Below are 20,259 nucleotides of genomic sequence, written 5' to 3'. Positions count from 1 at the left end.
AAATTATAGTTAAAATGTGCGAATGTTCATGTTTAACGATTAACTGTGCAATTTAGAATCCTTCCACGATTTCAATGTTAAACTGTGCTTGAATATTTTCAGGAAACCCGTTTAAAGGTTCTCTTACATTTTTAAATAAATATTAAATTTACAATATTACTTTCCTATCTATTCTTTTGCATGATATTATATACACAAATATATCAGAAGCAAAGACCTTTCTACATTGATGCAAGACAATTCCATATTGAGTTTTACTTATCTATTTACTTTTACGACGCCGTTCGAGCTCATTCACTCAATATGCATTCGATATTTTATTTCTCTCTTCAGTGCCATTATACCCATAGGAGTCGTTTGCATATTTTATATATAGCGAAACTTTATATTTTTCGTCAGATTACCCCTTTGTTACACCGTATCAAATTATCCTTTCAGAACGGGGCAAGAATTTTTACATCGCATAACGAAGAACGTGCCAAATTTGGTATTTTCTGCATTTGCCAAATGTTTCTCATGACTCGGATCGTTTTAGAGTATTGCCTGGGGATCTCTGGGTATTGACATTGATTAATAAATTTCGTTCAACCCTCTCGGGTGTAATTATTTACACCGATGGTCGTTTATTATCGAGTTCGAAAATCAAGAGGCAAAAATTATTGCCGAACAAATCAAATTAAAAGCAAATGTTTACTTTTTTTTTCTTGTTGTGGAAACATTGAAAGGTCGACCGAGACGGGAATTGCAAAAGTTGTGTTGAAATTTAATAGGTAAAGTTTTAAAATGCGTCGAAGAATAATGAAATTTCATTATGGAGATAAAGCGAGAAACGATTGCGGTAAGATTTTTAATTTCTGTAATAAAAATAATGCATAATGTTTGACAATATTATTAATTTTTGAAACAGGTTGTGGAAAGGATATTTTAAGGTTGTATAAAATATATAATTTATAGCTGCACTTGAATTTCACCATAATGAGATCTTGACAATAACGAGCTTTTCGTGTTCAATTTTAAGTTCTCTTATTATTTTGCAATAATTTATAACGTTTTTTCTATATTATGTAGAAATGATTTAAGAGTTTTTTTTATATGTAACACTATTTTTTTATGATCATAAATCGCATCATTTTGTAATTTCAGTTATTGTGAATGCAGATTTAAGAATATTTTTTTTTTCGCAGAAAAATATTCTCTCTAAAATTTGTAAAATAGACTTACTTATATTAGCAGTTTTACGTCGTTTATGGTACTTTTAAAATTGTTATTAAGTATATTTTAAAGTGGCAATTTAAAAATACATTTTTTTAAATATTATTGACTAAAAATATATTTATTAAACTGAACTGCTAATAGATCCTATTAACAGTTTAATTTAAAGCATATTATAAGCTAATTTAAAAAAATACTATTTCAGTTTTTAAATGAGCAAATTTACGTATTAATATTTGTAGATTCGACATAAATCTATTTGCAGTTGAAATTTCAAACACAAGCTTTACAATATTTATTAGTGAATATTTTAGTTTTTTTTATGACTACTTAGATTTTTTTAATAATTTAGTTTAATTTAATTAGTTTATGATTTAGAGACTTAGTTAAAAGCTTATAAAAAAAAACATTTAAATAATATTGTGTATTTTTTTAATTTGAATAAGTGCTATTAGGCGTTTAGTTAAATTATTTTAAATACCTTTTAATGTGTAAGTGCTGATTAAAAATATTTATTATAGTTTTAGTAATTTTTAAGTGGAATTTTGAAAAATACATTAAAGATATATATTTTTGTACATTATAAACTGTATACAAAAATATTGTTTAACAAAATCTAAACCTTTGATAATTTATTTCTGTTTATGCCAATGATATATTTTTATTTTAGCGTTAAACGATCAATTAACAATTTTTTTTTTAATTATTATATTCAAGAATGGCGTAACAAAAAATAAAACCAGTTATTCATATTTGTGAAAAAGTTTCGAACCAATTTTACTAAGACTGTAGGACCTCACTTTAACAAAAAAAATCCAGTTAAATGTACCGAGTTCGAATCAACTGTCACGTCGTTACACATGTTCATGAATCTGATTAGATATATATTAGACAAAAAAGGTCTGTACTTCCATATATTTTTCGATAATGAAGCTTTAGCACTAGGATTTTTGCCAAAACTTCAGTCAATACTAAAACTATATTAAATTTCAGCCAAACTTGCACCAAGTGGAGCTACACCGAATCGATCAAGACAACCCTTAAAAGCCCAAGAAAACACCTGTTTTGACTTTGATCGTCAATTTGATCCAGCCGAGTAGTCACACGAGAGTAGGGATTCCAATCCCGGGATCCCGAATCCCGGGATCCCGGGATCCCGAACGATTTTCAATACCCGATGAGTCCCGGGATTATAAAACATAATTCCGAATTTTTCGGATTGGTTGATTTATCAAGCACAATCGAATTATTATTGACAACATCGTTATATTTCGTGTACAAACTTGCGCGAGTTGCACGTGTCATCTGTGAATCTTTGAGGCTGTGAGTCTGAACGTGCTTTTTCAGCAGCAGGCTGCTTAGGAACCAAAATCAGATCAAGGCTAAATGATAAAACACTTGATGCTTTGATGTTACTTCGTAAGTTTTATTCAAAATAATGTTTTCAATTAATTGTGTCTATGAATGTACATAGGTATGTACATACATTGTCAAAAGTTCATTTTTTTCTTCTCAAATAAATATATAAGACCTTCCCTTTTTTTTTTTTATTATATTATTTTCTATTTTAAGTCCGAGACTAAAATTATACGTACTTTATACATTGTACGTTATAAAAAACAGATGTAAAAATATATTGTATTATTCATTTTAAATTGTTTTTATCGATAAAATAACATGAAAATTATCCCGGGACTGGTCCCGGGATCCCAGGATCGACTAATTGCAATACCGAAATCCCGGGATCAAAATTTTGGCCCGGGATTGGAATCCCTACACGAGAGTGTTCAATACGAACAAGTATAGTATAAATAGTATTATTTTAAAAATTGAAAAACTAATTATAAAAATAATCGCTAATGGAAATATTTTTAAGAAATACTGATTTTCAGAATTAAGATTAATCATCTTTTATTTATTTTACTTATACATATTGTATGTTCTAATTAATAAAAAAAATACCTATTATATTCATATTATATCTCTTAAATTTATATTCTTATAAGTCACACAAAAAACATGAACGCTAATTCATTTTAAAAAAATATTTTAAAAAGTAAAGCTTTATATATGATTAAATAGTTTTGGTAGCAGATGGCAACAAGAAAGGAAAAATATTCATGATTAAAATGTCAAGTATATCTTATTATGTTGTCACAGTAATCTCTAGGTAAATTCAAGTTGAAAAAAATTTTGAATAACATTTTATTCCAGATATACATATGTATGTCTTACACAAATAATAGACGTATCATATAATATAACGATACGATTATTCACGTCTTTAATTAATGACACTGCAAAGCAAAAGCTTTCACACAGCTTTTCTTTTCGATTTAATCTACATTAGGTTCTGTGAAATTGAGCGAATTATTCTGCTAGCATTTTTTAATTTTAATATAGTATATCATTTTTATAAAATGTGCTAACATTTAATATTATATTTCAAAAGACTCATTATGTCAGAGTGATAAACAACATATTGTTTCCGGCGAACTACGGAAGGGCGTTTTATTTGATTACTGCTTTCAGTTGACCCAATTGCGGACATTGTTTATAGAAATTGATGATCTTAATATTGGGCACTAGCTCGTATTATAAGGAATGGCTTTTCCTATTCGATCATTTATATTAATATACTGAAATAAAGAAATATTGTTATATTCGTAACATAGAAGTGGTGTTTTAATTTTAGTGCCAATTTTTTCCGATTTTTAATATTCCATTTGCAATTTGCCGCAATGCCAATTTTCAAAACGATTGCGTGCATATAAATATATTTACATTGCTTAAATTTGCATATATAAATAAATATATTTCTTAGTGATTTGCATTATTTTACCTTAATATAAAAATATCTGGGCATATAACAAGTTACTCAAATTTGTCGTGAGTGTATAATATATCATATAATTGCTTCGAAAACTATTAGGTTGTAATAAAATTATGACTATTTCATATATTTAACTGTGGCAAGTCAATAAATTAAGAATCAAAAATATTAGCAACAATGATTTTATATTTACAACAACAATTATTTTATTTTTGTAAAAAACTGTATTGATTTCCTATTATTTATATATTAAAATGATATATTGATTTCATTATTATAAAATTATATATGCTATTATTTTATTATTTAATGGATATGTCGTGTAATTTTCCAATTAACTCATATTTTAATACATCACACGGTGTAGTAAAAGCTCATTTTCCGGGCAACGCTGCACGCCATCAATTAGGAGGACGTTTTCGACATCGCTGGCCACACTTTGCTCTTTTATCGATTCACCCCACACTTTCATTTAAAAAGGATAAAGACCTTTACTAAGGCATCCTTTTGGCTGTTGCCCTCAACTTTGAAGCGCCTTGTTGCTCCTTTAAGAAGATCCATCATACCCCGGAATAAAACGCATCAATCTAACGACTTTGACGTGCGATATTATTTTAATATAAACATATACTGTAAAAATCGACCTTTGGTTTATATAAAATCAAGGCTTAGATCGTAAAGTTTACATTTTTACTACTCTGAATAAAGCTCGCTCTCAGAAGCGCGGAAAGCTTTTCTATGTAAGGAATACAATAAAAACTCTTTAATTTCCTAGTAACCGGGATGATACAAAAATGAGATATGAATCATAAATCTTTCCATTACGCGAGAATACGTAATGAGGCAAAACAAACTTACAATGTGGCTTGCTTGTTTGATTTCGCAGAATGAAAAATAACTCACAAGCAACGCAAGAAAATTTAATTATTCAATTTGTTGCCCTTTGATATCGAATTTATACGTAGAAGTAAACACGAAAGTTGAAAAAAAGTCACAAAACTCATAAACACAACAATGACAAAAAAGCTTTACATTATATGAAAAAAATATTTAATTAAAATGTGAAAGCTTTATTAAGTCGAGCTTTCGGCACGTACCTTGTTAATTTAATTCGCACCGCACCACTTTAGTAAGTAATTTATATAAATTTTATCCGTCTTCAATTATTCACGTATTTTTTAATTGTTTTGTGTATTAAAATTATTTTAAAACATTCTTGTAGAATATATTAAATTTTATATATAAATATTTTTATTATATTATAATATAAATGATTTGCTAATTTATTATTATTTATATATTGATTATGCATAATAAAATACTATTTTTTTTGTAATTTAACATTAAATAAATAAAAATAAACGATGTTGTGTTTACGCGATTTTATGACGTCGGCTTCGAAGCCGGCGCCTCGTAGCGCGTCTACGTCCGTAGACGCGAGCAAACACTACTGAGCGGCTCTACGCTTCACCTTTATACATCAGCTGAAACACTGTGTGGCTCAAAAGTATCGAATTTAATTAAAAAATATATTTAACAAATGTGCATTTATATTATTCATATAAATCATTGATTATATTGACAGATGTAGCACTGGCGTAGCACCACCGTAGACCCACAAAATTTTAAATAAAAATATTAAATTTAAATTGTTTATTTTAACTCATATTAAAAGCTATATTTTAAACGTATAATTATTTTTTATTTAATTATTAAAACTGAGGTTTGTGTAAGCACAATTTTTATTATTTATGAACGGTTGCGCAGCGGCAGCGAAAGTTAGCGCTTCAAATGTATTCGCTTTGAGAATTTTTAACGTTGTTAAAAATAATCCGATTATACGTTAGATTGAGTAAATAATAAATAACGAGATTCAGTCCTGAAATGAAAGCTTAGTAGGAGTCAAAGTTATGAAAATTATAGCATATATAGATTTTTTAATAAACAAGTTTAAATTACTACAAAGTAAGATATACAATATTTATAATTAAAATATTTTTAGTAGTATCATTCGAGTTACTTATTTGAGTTCTGAATCAGTTTAATATAAAATTGTTCTAAATCATGTCTATAGATGTCTCTTCTACTTTAAATGTATTTTATGAATATAAGTATTAATAATTAACACGCATTAAAATTATTATTTTGGATTTAAAATCGAAACAATAACAATAAAACAAAATTTTATAATAATAATTTTTTTATAGCAAAGATTCAAACCTATTTTGTATATTTTTAGTTTCATCTATTGACTTCGAATAATATATTAATATAGACACTAGATAAAAGTGAAATATAATTTTTTTCCGAAGTAAATTATATTTTAATAATTTAAAAAGCCCAAAAATTAATTAATATTTTAAATTGTGTAATTAAATTTTAAAACGAAAATATTAAATGAGCTAATCTTCATGAATATACAAAATAAACATTTTCTGTATGATGCTTATTTTCCATCAAATCTGTTCAACGTTAAATCTGTTGCTCGGTTTTGTTTATGTTTCGTAGAAAGCCGACAATGGAATTTATTATTCTATGAAGTGAGCATACATTCAATATTAACGCCTACGCCACAAAATGATTTTGGGATATACAAGGGTAAATATAAATTCAACAAGCACCAAAAATACAACAAAATTATTTTTATTAAAATTTCAACTATTGGTAACAGTCACACAAAGTTCCTCCCAAGATCTTAAAGCTAAGAATTACGGAATATATAAATAATATATATACACATATAAATATATTTTCCTACACACTTATCCTAACTCTATAATATAAATATATACACTCATATGAACAATTTACGCGTGTTTAGAATATTTTACACTTTTTTCAAATATGTATTTACACAACTTTATTATAAATACTCTCACAACAATATTAATTATTTTAACGATTTTTAAGTGCTCGTTTTATATAACATATTATATAGATACGTGGTTTATTATTATTCACCAAACAACAACTTATTTAATATTCATTCTATACTATCACTAAAGTTTATATAATCTCACTGAGCGAATGGCAATCATCATTACAACAATTAAATGCAAAAAATAGTTTAAAACAAAAATGCCACATAATACATGGTTTTAATTAAATAAGGAACAATAAAATTTTGCTTGTTAATTAAATTAGTTAACTCACTCGTAAAAGAGATCTTATCTATTAATAAATTTAACTCCATTAATTCGAAATTAAAGCAATAAAAATAAATAAAAAATATAATTAACGCTCGTGACTATTAAAATTTATTTATGTTTAATATATTAATTGATAGTTATTAAATCACTTACATATAATATTTAAATGATATAGTGAATGAGGTTTTTCTTGATATAATTTAATAAATATATTTGGCGCATGTTTAATATTTAACTGATTAGGTTTATTAAGTATTATTCCGAATTATTGGAGTTATGTGTACATGTATTTTAGATTAAATATTTATTGATTTTTCTCTCAAACAATCGAATCGCTGATGTCGTTAATTTTACCTAACAGTGGCATACTGGCACTAAAGTCTTGAGATTTATCACAAACATTACCGCCCATTTCGATATTGTCCTTTTTAGGCGCGTAATTATTATTGCCAATTTTATGATTATTTTTTATATTAGCAGTAGGCGTGCCAGGCGCCATTCGCTCTTTACCAGCTACTGAATTGTTCAACACGAAAGAAACACTAGAAATTATTTGATTATTTTGAGGCTTGCTACTTAAACTGTGATTCGAAGATGTGAAATCTTTATTGGTCACTCCGTTAATAACTAAGTCTTGACTGCTATCCCTCTTCAATGGTTCGTGGCTTTTTCCAGATCCTCTTCTGCTCGAAGATCTTGAATGTTGATCTCTTTTCTGCCTCAACGGAAGGAAGTTACTGTTAGTTAATGGATCTAGTTTATTCAGTTGCTTCTCAGGAACTTGTTTGATTTCATTCGGATCTGGTCGTTCACCGTTTAGCCAATAAGTAGTCTGAGTTCCTTTTCCCTAATTATATAAACAATAATTAATTTCATTAGAAAATTTAAACAAAATATATATTATATAATTAAAACAAACCTTCATAGTCACTTGACCTCTGCATTGAAGATCGAACGTTCCAAAGGTATCTAGTATTTCTTTAGTAGTTGAACTAACGTGAATCCTAAGTTCTTCTCCATTTGATTCCATTCTACTAGCAGTATTAACTGTATCTCCAAATAAGCAGTACCTAGGCATTTTTAAGCCTACGACTCCAGCAACGCAAGGACCTACATATATCAAATATGAATCAGTAAGCAAGATATTTATATAGAATCAAAGTTATTATAATACGTAGAATGCATTAAAAACTTATTTAATGCGGATTACTCCAAATTTCAAACAGTGAAAACGAAGAAATCAATTAAATCTACTATATTATAGCATTATAAATAATGTTATTAAAAATAAATTTAAGTAAATGAAAGGCTTAATTTTTTATGTTTTTTTAATCATTAAAATATAGTAATGCATCGTTTTTTATTGCCAAAAATATTTTAATATATTTGTGATTTCACTAAACGATTTCCTCCCTTATATTCCTAGCTAAAGAAAAACTAGATGCGCCGTAATTATTGTAAAACAAGATTTTGCTACAAACATAAGATAATACGTTTATTTTAAATTTTATTTTGTTGTTTTTATAAGACATTGATTTTCTTTTCAAATTAATTCAGCAAAATTCAATGTTTTAAAATATTTTAGTAAAGAAAATGTTATGATTAGATGTTGTTTTTTTTATTTATAGGTACATTTTAAACAATATGATAAATTTTAATAAAAAAAAATAAACACAATATATTATTTTATAAAATGTTACATTTTAATATTTTTTGGTAAAAGGTTAACTGTAGTTTAAATAATTTTATTGAGTAAATAGATTTTTTTTTCAAAATGTTTATGTTTTATTTATTATTTAATTTTGTAATTTTTATTTTGCAATATTTTACGTAATAGATAATTATATTTTACTGGGTTTTGTAATATAGTGTATACTTATAAATACTTAAAACATTAAATACTTTTTTGTTTAAAATCAATTAAAATTACTGTTCCAAATAATCTGCTATTGTGTTTAATTATTTTTTATCCTAATATAATATTAATTTTATTTTATTCTTTAGAAAAAAATTGGTATTATTAACTTTAATTTTATCAGTAAATACTTTAGAATAACATCTAAAAAATTATTTGTGTATTTTTATTTAGTTTTAGATTAAAGTTCATAAATTTATTTTTCTTAAATAAAAAATGTTTAGCCTGAGAATCAGTACCAATAATATTTTAAAAGTATTAATATAATAATAAATAAAAATTTAGAAAAAAGTTTTTATTTTATATTATTTAATTTATAATTAATAATTATTTACTACATTTTTCTGAAAAATAAACATTTTTTTTATTTTGAACAATTTTTATTTTAAAAAAAGTCAACATATATTTTATAATTTTAGTAAAGGAACGAGTTTATAGGTTTTTATAATATTTAGTTTTGTTGTTTTTTATATATTGTTGATTATTTTTTTTAAACTTTCATAAGAAATTAGGTATTTTACAACAATTCAATGATTCTTGTATATATTTATAAAAAAATTTGTCAATTTAATGTGCTATTATTTTTTTACTGACTAATTTAAAACCAATTTTTTTTGTTAGATATTTTCAATTTTTGTTTTTAGTCTCTCAGACAAAATTTAGTTTTGGTTGATTATAATTTTTGTGCTCTCAAAACTTAGTTTTTTATAACACTTTTAAGCAGAAAATAAATTATAAATTTTATAGTTTAATTAGTATTAATAATAACAAATTTAATTTAATCTAATTTTAAGCGAGTATTGAAATAAATATTAGGAATTTCAAAAATTAAAAAGCTTTTTTTTTATTTTAAAAATCACTACAAAAAAACATTTAAAGTATTCTAGTAAAATTAAGTAATATATTTTTATCGTTTATCTGGTTTGTAGGTAATAAATATTTTAAATATTGTTTTTAAAATCGATATCGTACTCTGAAAATTAAGTTTTTTATGACAATTTTGAATAATAAAAATATTTTTCATATAAAAAAGTCGTACAATTTACTATGTATTATTAAAAAAGAAATTTAATATATTTTTGAGCTGGTATTGAAATGAATATTATTAGATATTTTTTTTATTTTAAAAATCACTAAAAAAAAGTATTTAAATTCTGCTAGTAAAATTATGTTATATATATTATTATAGTTATTAAAATCTGGTTTGTAATTAATAAATATCTTAGATTTTGTTTTTAAGATCGATATTGTAATTTAATATAATGCTTTCCAAAAAAATTTAAAATTTGCTTTTTACGATTAATATTAATAATTAATATAATATAATAAATTGTTGCATTAAAAAAAATTAAATTTTTTTGGGTTAAAAATTACCTTTAAAAATTATCTAATGATATTTTTACTAATGTGCAATTTAGTTATTTAGTAATAAAAATAGTCTACTAATGCAATTATTTTTAAGATACATTTATATTTGTTTGCTTAAGAGTTGTTTTACCATTTTTTGTCGTTTTTTTAAAACTATAAGTCAAAATCCAGTGTTTTTTTTTGCTTAATAAATTAGAAAATATTTTAAATATTATGTTTATGATTTATTATATTTTGAGTTTTGACCATAGTATAAAAATTTAAATTTGTGAATTATTTATCTTAAAAATTACACCAAAAAAGATTTTTTCATATTTTATGATAATACTAAATTTATTTTTTAAGAGTAATTTGTTTTTTAATTTTATACACATATATATTGTATAATTTAATATTAGCTGTAATATGCATATGTATTTTTTTATAGCATACTTATAGCATATGTTTATTACTATTGAATTAAAATCATTATCATATTCAATACTAACGAAACAATAAAATCAATAGTAATTAAATTATTATTTTTATTCAATTATATTCTCGCGAAAAAAATCGCATAATTGTTTAAATTTAACAAAATCATACCTGTGTGTATACCAATCCTCAATTTTAACTGCTCGTTCTGCCTGTGCCTGATAACAAATTTATGTATATTATCCAATAAAGCCAGAGCAACTCTGGCAATTTCCCTAGCGTGCCGGTTTTCATTCCTAACTGGAAGTCCGGATACAACCATATAACAATCTCCGATGGTTTCTACCTAAAATTCAAAAACAAAAATATATGTTAATACACTCTAATATGAATAAGCGAGAGTAATAAAAAAAACATACCTTATAAACGTCGTAATTTTCGATAATGGAATCGAAAGACGTGTAGAGGTCGTTCAAGAGGTCGACAACTTGCAGCGGGGTTGACTGAGCTGATAGTTGAGTGAAACCAACTATGTCGCTGAAGTATATGGTAACTTGCTCGTACGTTTCAGCCACTACTGAATATCCTCTTATCAACTGTGCTGCCACAGGTCTGTTTATCGAAAAAATAAAACATAAGCGCAAACACGAAGTTTCAGAACTAAAGCACGCGCCATAGGGATTTGGTACGCTTTCGTTGAATACGCGGACATTTCAAAAAGCTTCCGAACTTTTACTTTATATTTGTTTATCGTATCATCTTTGATTTGATGTAATAATTACTCAAACTTAGATGAAAAAAATATGCCCATTTGGTGGTTATGACATTCTGTAGCGCTGCTTAATTCTGAAGAGAAAGTAATATTATTAAATATTTTAAGCAGATTTCAACACCAAACATGTAACACTTACAACCGGGGATGAATAAAATAACACACCAACCCAAAACGAGAATGTTAAAGCTATAGTAAAATTGAAAAATCATAAAGCACCCGGCTTAGACAATATACAACCCAAACGTATCAAGTACGGGAATAATAAATTATCGTGCGTAAATAAATCATGTATAAATACATAAAGTCATAAACACGGTTTTGAGTTATGCAGAATTTTCTGAGAAATTGATAGGTATCATTGTTTGCCTTTTTTGTAGACTACTAAAGACTACTTGCTACCTTAATTAACATAACATAAAGCTCCTAAAATAATATACTATAAACTGATTTTATATTAAAAATAAGATAATATAATAACAATGTTCATTTAACAACTAAGTATATAAGCTCAGTTCCTTATTTACGACAGTTTTCATAATATAACAATGAGACAACGCGATCATTAAACATCCCTTGTATACAGTTATAAGTACAATATTTAACCCAATACACATAAAACTTAAAAATTCATAACTGTGTGGGATAAAATCCTACATAAAACTGTACTTAGTAAAATAAGTTTAGAATAAAAATTCAACAATATTCGTATAAATATTATCAAATATCACGTTATAACTTTAATTCCACATTTGACAGTCATATTTTCGCGGGCCAATAAAAAGTCTTTACAGTCGATATTTTGCTTAATATATACACAACATAAAAAAACCTTTTAATGTATTAAAACAATCCTGATTGCGGTTTTTCGAAATCGCACAGCATTAGTCTACTTTAATCGTGTTGATGGTTCGTGCTTTCAACGTAAATTTAATCTATAAAAAAATCTCAGCACTCTATGCTTTGTTTGTTTTACCATGCCGGATTTATTCCAATCATAGATTCATGTGAACTTTTTTCATATTTTTGATTTTGAACGTGCTTATTATATAACAAACATCATTGTTAGAGGATTTATGCGCTATTTCAAGTTCGAAATCTTTTTCATACATATACACAACCGATCGAAAATTTAATCCGTATCAATTAGGCTAAAGTCGTATGGATTAAGCCTAATACATCACATGGTTTAAGCACTCATGTGAAAAGCTCATCGTTGCGTAATGTGCGTTGTGTTAATTCGATGTATTATACATATCATACAGTTTCACTTTTCGCACTGGATTTGGTTCGTTGTTTGTCGGATTAAAATACCAATGAAAACGTTGGAGATGGACTTTAAAGATTCGTTAGAGGGTTGAAGATAAAGATTAAACGTTGCTAGTATTAAAGCGATGAAGATAATTTATTGAAATCATAAATTCGTTTGGGAGCTTAGTAATATGAGATATATATATATATAATAAATGTACGTTAAAATAGGCAATATCAGATGAAATTATTCGTGAATACTTGATCGATAGCTGCGGGTTTTGTCTTGAATATAAATTATTTTATATATTTAAAATGGCGATAAAAATTATCGTAAATCAGAAATAGTTAATTAATTTTTAATGACCTTAGATCAATTTTAAATGCTTTTAAAATATTATATTTAAAAAAAGTGACACTTTGAGTTACAACATGAGCTTCATTTAAAAGATGCTGTACTAGCTAAAAAAGCTTTACAAGAAAATAAAGCACTAACCTCGAAAAATTCAGGAGACTATTTTTCTTTTACATTTGATTTTCAAAAAGGATTACGAATATGACAGTTTCTGTTCATACAATAAACGAAACATGTATGTTTTAAATCAAGGTTTTCATAATTTACATGATGATGAAATTCATATGTATACCTGGGATGAACCAACTGCATCCAGAGGATCACAAGAAGAAGCTTCTTGTTGTTTAAAACATTTAAAAAATGTGACAACTCAAAAACCTGTTATCGCTTATGTGTGCTTTGGGGGAAAAGTTGGTCTTAATGTGGATGAAAATTATCTCGTCTAGTGATAACAATATAAATATTATTAATTATAAATTTTTATTATCTGGACATTCATTTTTGAAAAAATTGTAGGAATTTGTTGTAGAAAAGGCAATTAGGAAAACTAATTTTCTGTACATTCCCGAGGATTGTTACAAATTAATACAAACATGTCGCAAACAAAATACATTTTTACTACACGAAATGAAACAACTTTTATACAACGAAACATCTGGAGGAGGCGATTTTGAAACTGTCAACTAGCTGAAAATCTTCTAGATACAAGTTTTAAGAAATACGCCGTATAAGTGATTCACAATTTAAAACTATTTATTTATCGACAAAATAACATTGCCATCTTTAAATGGAAAAACTAGGCCTACTACTAAAGAGAAATATAAAAATATGATACATATATTGCCTTATATAATATACCACCCATACATGATAGGTACTTAATTTTAAAAAATAATAGTAATATTCCTTTAGGTATTTTGTTATGATGTATTTATGTTGTTGTGTGTTATGTATATAATTATTACATTTTTCATTTGTGTTCTTCTCTCTTTTCTATAAAATAATATTAAGCTTTTTGCTAAATGCACCTATTCGAAAAAAATATGAAGTGTTGAAATAAAATAGAAAAGTAAAAAAATAAAATATTCTATTTTTTCTTATTACAAGAAATAAACATTTTCATAAAATCATTGCTTTTGATAGTGGGGTAAGTCCATTGGCCCCTATTAAAAATAGTTTTTTTGTGTAAATAATTATTGCATATTAATTTTTAATAAAAATAGTAATATAAAATAAGTCTATTATTGCTTACCAATATTTTTAAATCATTAATTATCTGAAAATAACATAATATGGACTTGCCCCACTTTCAAAATCAACGGCTCATATGTAAAGTAGTAATATGAAGATAAACAATAGTATTTAAATATATTAAATTAAAAATAAATAATACCATTAATTAGATTTTTTTATAATAATTTATAATGATAAATTTTAATAATGTATTTATAAGATAATTTTGTTTTAAATATTGTTGTTAAAATTAATTAATCAATTTAATTCAGACATTTAATGGAATATTAAAGAGTTCAGATAATGAAAAATGTTTTTTGTTAGACATGAAATTTTGTAATAAAATCACCATCCACAAATTGATTATAATTTTTTTGCGAGAAAAATAATATTTTTACTTATATTGTATATTTTATATAAAATATCATAATATCATGTAATTAAAAATCAATTGAATTTTTTAGAAAAAATACACATTGCCAACTTTTAAATAAAATTATATATGAAACAATAAAATCTTTGTGGTAAAAATAAGTAATTACAAAGATAAAGAAAATATTTTAAATAATTATGTTTTTCCTTTCTATGAATATTATGACAACGTCTTTATTGTAAATATTTCTTATGTCGAAACAGTACTCCATTTTAAAAACCACAACATTTATTTAATTTAAGCTAATCATACTGAAAAATGTAATGCCATATTTGTATACATACAATTTGTATTCACACAGAATACATTATAAATAATATTTACTTTAACGGTTGAGTGAATAAATTGTACCTAAAAATATTGTCAGATTTTTGTATTGTATATTTGTATATTTAACAAGGTTAAATTTGGTATACAAAAGAGATGTATACAGTAAATTTTGTTTACATTTAAATTTTTAATATTTCGGTCGAATTGACAATGAATTAATTTAAGGATATTTTTAGCGATTACTATATATGTATGTATGTATTATAAAATGATGTATCCTGTTTGAGTAACTAATTGATGCTTTGCCACTCTGTATTTAAATAAATTATATATGTATACGATTCGAACGATTTAATAGTTAATATTTATAGTATATTAAAGAATATTTACACATTAAAAAAACACCCACATTGCAGATCGTTATGTATATTTTGTTTGAGCCCAAATTCTAATCAAACCTCTGCGTTGTTTTAAACAAATAATACTAACCGAGAGTGAAATCCCAATGTGTATAAATAAAGTAAAAGCACCCACGCCAATATTTATCTTTTGATACTAACTTCGGAAGCAGTTGATATAGAAGTTCCTCGCACTTCTTTTTCTCCTCCAAATAGTCGGACGTTCTCTCGGCTACCTGCTCCTCCAGATTATTTGCATACTGCTCCATCCTGAACAGCAAATTGTCCAGAATGTTTCCCGTCTCGTGCTCCCTGAAAGTTAATTATAATCGCGTTGTTATCGACTTGTGTAAATTTGCATTTAATTCCGCCTCGTAATGGGGTCGATTTCCATTCGCGCCGACGAGTCTCGGAATTTGATTACTAACGAAAAGGTTTCCTTTATAGGAATTATCAAAAGAGCTACTTCGAAATCCCTTCAAAATCGACATAAAAATATATCAACAGTGAAAGCCGCAAACAACCACTAACGCCTCAGCTTAGTTGCAACAAAGAGGATTATGCTATTAAGAGCTTTAAGTTCACATAAACGCGGTAATGCACAAACATAAACTATGTTTCGACAGTTGCTTTTTAGCACTCTCTTATACATACAAAAATGTACTTTAAGGGAAGATTAATTATCTTTAAATACATTGAGGTAAAATATAATTTTAAGGCGCTTAATAATGAAAAGTGGCAGAATATTCAATTTCTTTGATACTAAAATTGACTCTTGAATCATAAAATAATTTTAAGCTTTTATCGATTTTTTTATCAGTTCAACTCATAATATAATATAATTTCGCGTCATTTGGCGCATTATATAATAATATTTAATAGAGCATGATATAAATCATCTTATATCAGTAACAAGGTCTTATATAATATGCCCACTGAACCAGAAACGCACATCCTTGTGATATTGTTGAGGAGTAGAGTCATAGGTATGTAGAATATACTGTAAAGCTTTTATCACACAAGCTTCAATAGTTTCCATAAAAGATGCGTTATTGCTTTATTTTTTGATTAATTATCCTTTGAGCCTAAGAGTACCATTGTTTTATTTATGACTTGGAAAAAGCTATGAGGAAATTTCTAAATTATTTTGAAACAATAGATAAAAATATACCAGTAAAATCATAAGATGTTTCATTATAAATTTAAAGACTTATTAATTATTAAATTCTTAATAAAAGTGAAAAGTAATATATAAAAAAAATTGGAGGAATAATGGGGTACCACAGATAATTGGATACAATATTATTTTTGTTTAATATGACATAAATATCATCATATATGTAATACGATATAAATAATAAATTATACATTGGTGAGAGTGTGGTTCTAAATTAATAATTGGATATGATAAATAGTGTGTCCAAATTTGTTACAATTTAATAGGTGTAATAGAAAAACTAATATTTTAAAATAATTAGAGAGATAATGGATGTGTAATTTAACAGCTTTTAATATTATAATAATCACAATATTTTACATACAGCATATAAAAAAACCTTTAATTATCTTCTATAATAATATAATACTAAAAAATTTAATTAGTTAAACTATTACAAAAAATCTTATTATTTAATAAATATTAATTTTTATTAATTTTTTTGAAACCATATAATTACTAAACAAAGCGAGGGGTGGTTTTTATAAAATAAAGTAGTAAATAAATAAAAGCACCTATATAAAGATGAACATATATAGTATATAAATTAGTCTTTATTTAATGAAATATTATCAGAAAATTAAAAAAATACCTTAATACAAAGAATATAGTGAAGCAAATTATAAATAATAAACAATAGTTAAATGTAAAATATTAGTATAGTAAGACTAAATCAAAATATCGAATGAAAGTTCATTTTAATAAAGTGTATATGATATAGAAAATTAAATATACAATACAATAATGAAAATATAAAATAAAATGAAAAGTTATTTCACTGCATTTAAATTATAAATTTTTGCATTAAAAGCTTATTTTTTTTATAAAAAGCTCGTTTTAGATAGCACACTTTTTTTGTTACAATGCATAGTATGTTTTTGATTGCTAAATATTTTTGTATATGGATACATAAATATAACGCGCTATTATTATTATTCAATATTATTTACTTTAATCCAGATGTAAAATAAAATGCTTAAAGAAAATTGATTAATTTTAGATAAAAAACAAAACTTTCTTAGAAAAATAAATTGTTAACTCATAAAGCAATTTTTTAATTAGTAAAACAATAAAAATAGTTAATTATATGGAAAAATGTATATATAGCTGTATAAATCTTGTAATTTAAATAATTACTAGAAAGTGAAAAGTAAACTTAAAACATGAAATGAATGCACAAACATACACAACTAAAAGTAGAAATAAATTAGGCATAAAAAGAAAAGTACTAAAACAGAATCCTGTATAAAAGTGTTAAAATATATAAAAAACTATTTAAAAAATAATAAAAACAGAATAAGTAGATAAATTTATAACATAACTATATTAAAAATATTACATTTGTGACAATTTTATTTACCTTTAAATAAAATAGTAATGTGTGTATTAATTAGCTATTAGCTAAAATAAATTAACTATTCATCTTAGTATTAAGCCTGTTCTCTATCATAAAAAAGTGCATATAAAATTCAATAAGAACAATACAGCTTTTCTGACTTTTGGAGGATAAGAGTCACGCAGATAATTTAGAATTAATTATTCTTAAAGGTCATTGTAATTGAATAGGACGTATATTAAATTACAAATATTGATAAAGTATGTTTGATAATTGAAGTAAATTATAATAATTAAGTAGGACATATATAAACTACCAACAACAACTAAAATCATATTATTTTATCAATGCTTTTTTTATTATTAGTACATTAACAATATGTATACTTTAAATATCAAATATACTTTAAACAACATTTTTTTAAATTATATTTTAAGTATTTTCTATTTAAATAGACTAATAATAATCAAAAAAGCTTTAGAAGGTGATCCTTTCATTTGGAAACGCATTAAAAAATAGCTCCTGTTAGTAATTGTAAAGACCGAGAACTATATTATTATCCGCGGTATATATTGATAAAAAAATCATAAGCTTAGTTAGATCTTATTTTAATATACTTAGCATGAAACATATAATTAATTTGCATATATAATCTCATATCTCGATCGTTATTAAATGTGCAATTTCGATTCGAATATTTTTTTGCATTTCACTGCGGGGTGAAAAAACTTCGTTTTCACAACCGACAGTTCGATTAGAATTGCAAATTGCTTTTTGAAAAATTTGCATAAACGATTATGGTCTTCAAATGTAAAAAGGGTACTAACTTGTTCAATTTTCTGATGCACGACTTCAATTCGTTGAATAGGGGTCTCTCTGTTGGATCTTCCGCCCAGCATCTTCTCATCAGATCTGCAACCCTTTCGTTTTCGTAAGCAGCTGGTTCTACTCTGGGTCTTAGAGGTTCAGATCTTAACGATATAGCTCTAGGACACTGTCCATCTTTAATGGCTTCAATGATATCTATGATGAAATAAAAATAATAAAATATGAAAGATCACCGTATATTTTTAGTACTGTGCAACTACTATCTTAATGTTTATATATATAACATTAATAAAAAAATGTTATTTGCCCCTCAAGAAAATACTTAACAGCGAATTAATATTAAATATTTTTTAATAATGATATAAATGCGACAACTCTCGCCAAATATTTTGGATTTTATTAGGCAAAAAATTAGGAAGCTGCGTTTTTTTGTGAATATTTTTTTCTCCTATTACATATTTTATAAAAATATTTTTACGAATAAGAATTTCGTCTTAAAGATTCTTGTGAGGGTAACTGTATATTTTTTCGCTAAAACTGAAAGCGAATTTACATTAAATTTATTCGATATCAAGTCATGCATATTTTGATTTAAAGCCCATAACATTATAAGAATAGCAAATATAGCGGTAAAAAATTGACCCGGAATCTTACGCATACAAATTCTGCGGTAATAAAAACAATCTCACCTTTTGGCGAGAAAGACTGAAAGTCGTTTCCGATCCAGAAAACGCCCTGCCTGGAAATAATCTCGTGAATAATTATTCCGAAAGAATAAACATCCCCTTTCTGCGTTCCCTCCGGTGGCTGATTTTCCATTCTGAGCAGTTCCGGAGACGTCCACAATTTCCCTGTGTGACAGATTACAATTTCAGATTTTCATACGCCGATGGATAACAGTGAAAATTTGTCACTGTCGAAATCACGTATAGTATATGAATCATTTGGGCGAATTAATTACGCACTTCTCCAATACGAATGGGACTCTTTGTTCTCGCCCTCCTCGGCCGGTATGGTTCTCAAATCGTGCAGACCGAAATCGGTTATCTTCAGCACGAAGCGGCTATCGACCACGCAGTTTGAGGACTTCAGACCACCATGGGATTTAATGTCGGTGCTGTGCAGGAATGACATGCCCTAAACAAGTTGAAATATTGAATTAGTAAAAGTTAGAACATATTAATATTACGTGACTATATATGTGTGAGCTTTGGAATATCTTGAGGTTCTTGACGGTCCGGCTCCCGATCGATAATGCACTTAATAAAAGCACAGC

At 25.9% G+C, this 20,259-nt stretch overlaps 2 protein-coding genes across 5 annotated transcripts in view; both read right to left on the bottom strand.

Moving 5' to 3' along the window:
• The window catches only part of LOC148231221 (receptor-type guanylate cyclase gcy-28-like), a 122,737-nt gene extending 117,290 nt beyond the window's left edge, over positions 1-5,447 (bottom strand). The window contains exon 1 of the mRNA XM_088194824.1: positions 5,143-5,447. The gene's annotated coding sequence lies outside the window, so the exon portion shown is untranslated. The remainder of the gene's footprint in view (positions 1-5,142) is intronic.
• A 1,225-nt stretch (positions 5,448-6,672) lies between these two features.
• The window catches only part of LOC148231219 (atrial natriuretic peptide receptor 1), a 115,050-nt gene continuing 101,463 nt past the window's right edge, over positions 6,673-20,259 (bottom strand). For all 4 annotated transcript variants that reach the window (XM_088195941.1, XM_088195942.1, XM_088195940.1 and 1 more), the window contains exons 13-20: positions 19,949-20,120; positions 19,673-19,834; positions 18,983-19,178; positions 15,766-15,915; positions 11,311-11,503; positions 11,063-11,237; positions 8,114-8,304; positions 6,673-8,041 (exon numbers count right to left, since the gene is read on the bottom strand). In XM_088195941.1, coding sequence (XP_088052067.1) covers positions 7,514-8,041; positions 8,114-8,304; positions 11,063-11,237; positions 11,311-11,503; positions 15,766-15,915; positions 18,983-19,178; positions 19,673-19,834; positions 19,949-20,120 — 1,767 coding nt within the window. In that variant the 3' untranslated portion in view covers positions 6,673-7,513. The remainder of the gene's footprint in view (positions 8,042-8,113; positions 8,305-11,062; positions 11,238-11,310; positions 11,504-15,765; positions 15,916-18,982; positions 19,179-19,672; positions 19,835-19,948; positions 20,121-20,259) is intronic.

Source organism: Plectrocnemia conspersa, unplaced genomic scaffold (assembly GCF_051122295.1).
Source record: "Plectrocnemia conspersa isolate PC_06_02 unplaced genomic scaffold, ASM5112229v1 ptg000010l, whole genome shotgun sequence".
NCBI lineage: Eukaryota > Metazoa > Arthropoda > Insecta > Trichoptera > Polycentropodidae > Plectrocnemia > Plectrocnemia conspersa.
The sequence above is the reverse complement of the archived record's forward strand: the minus strand, read 5'-3'. Positions and strand labels throughout refer to the sequence as shown.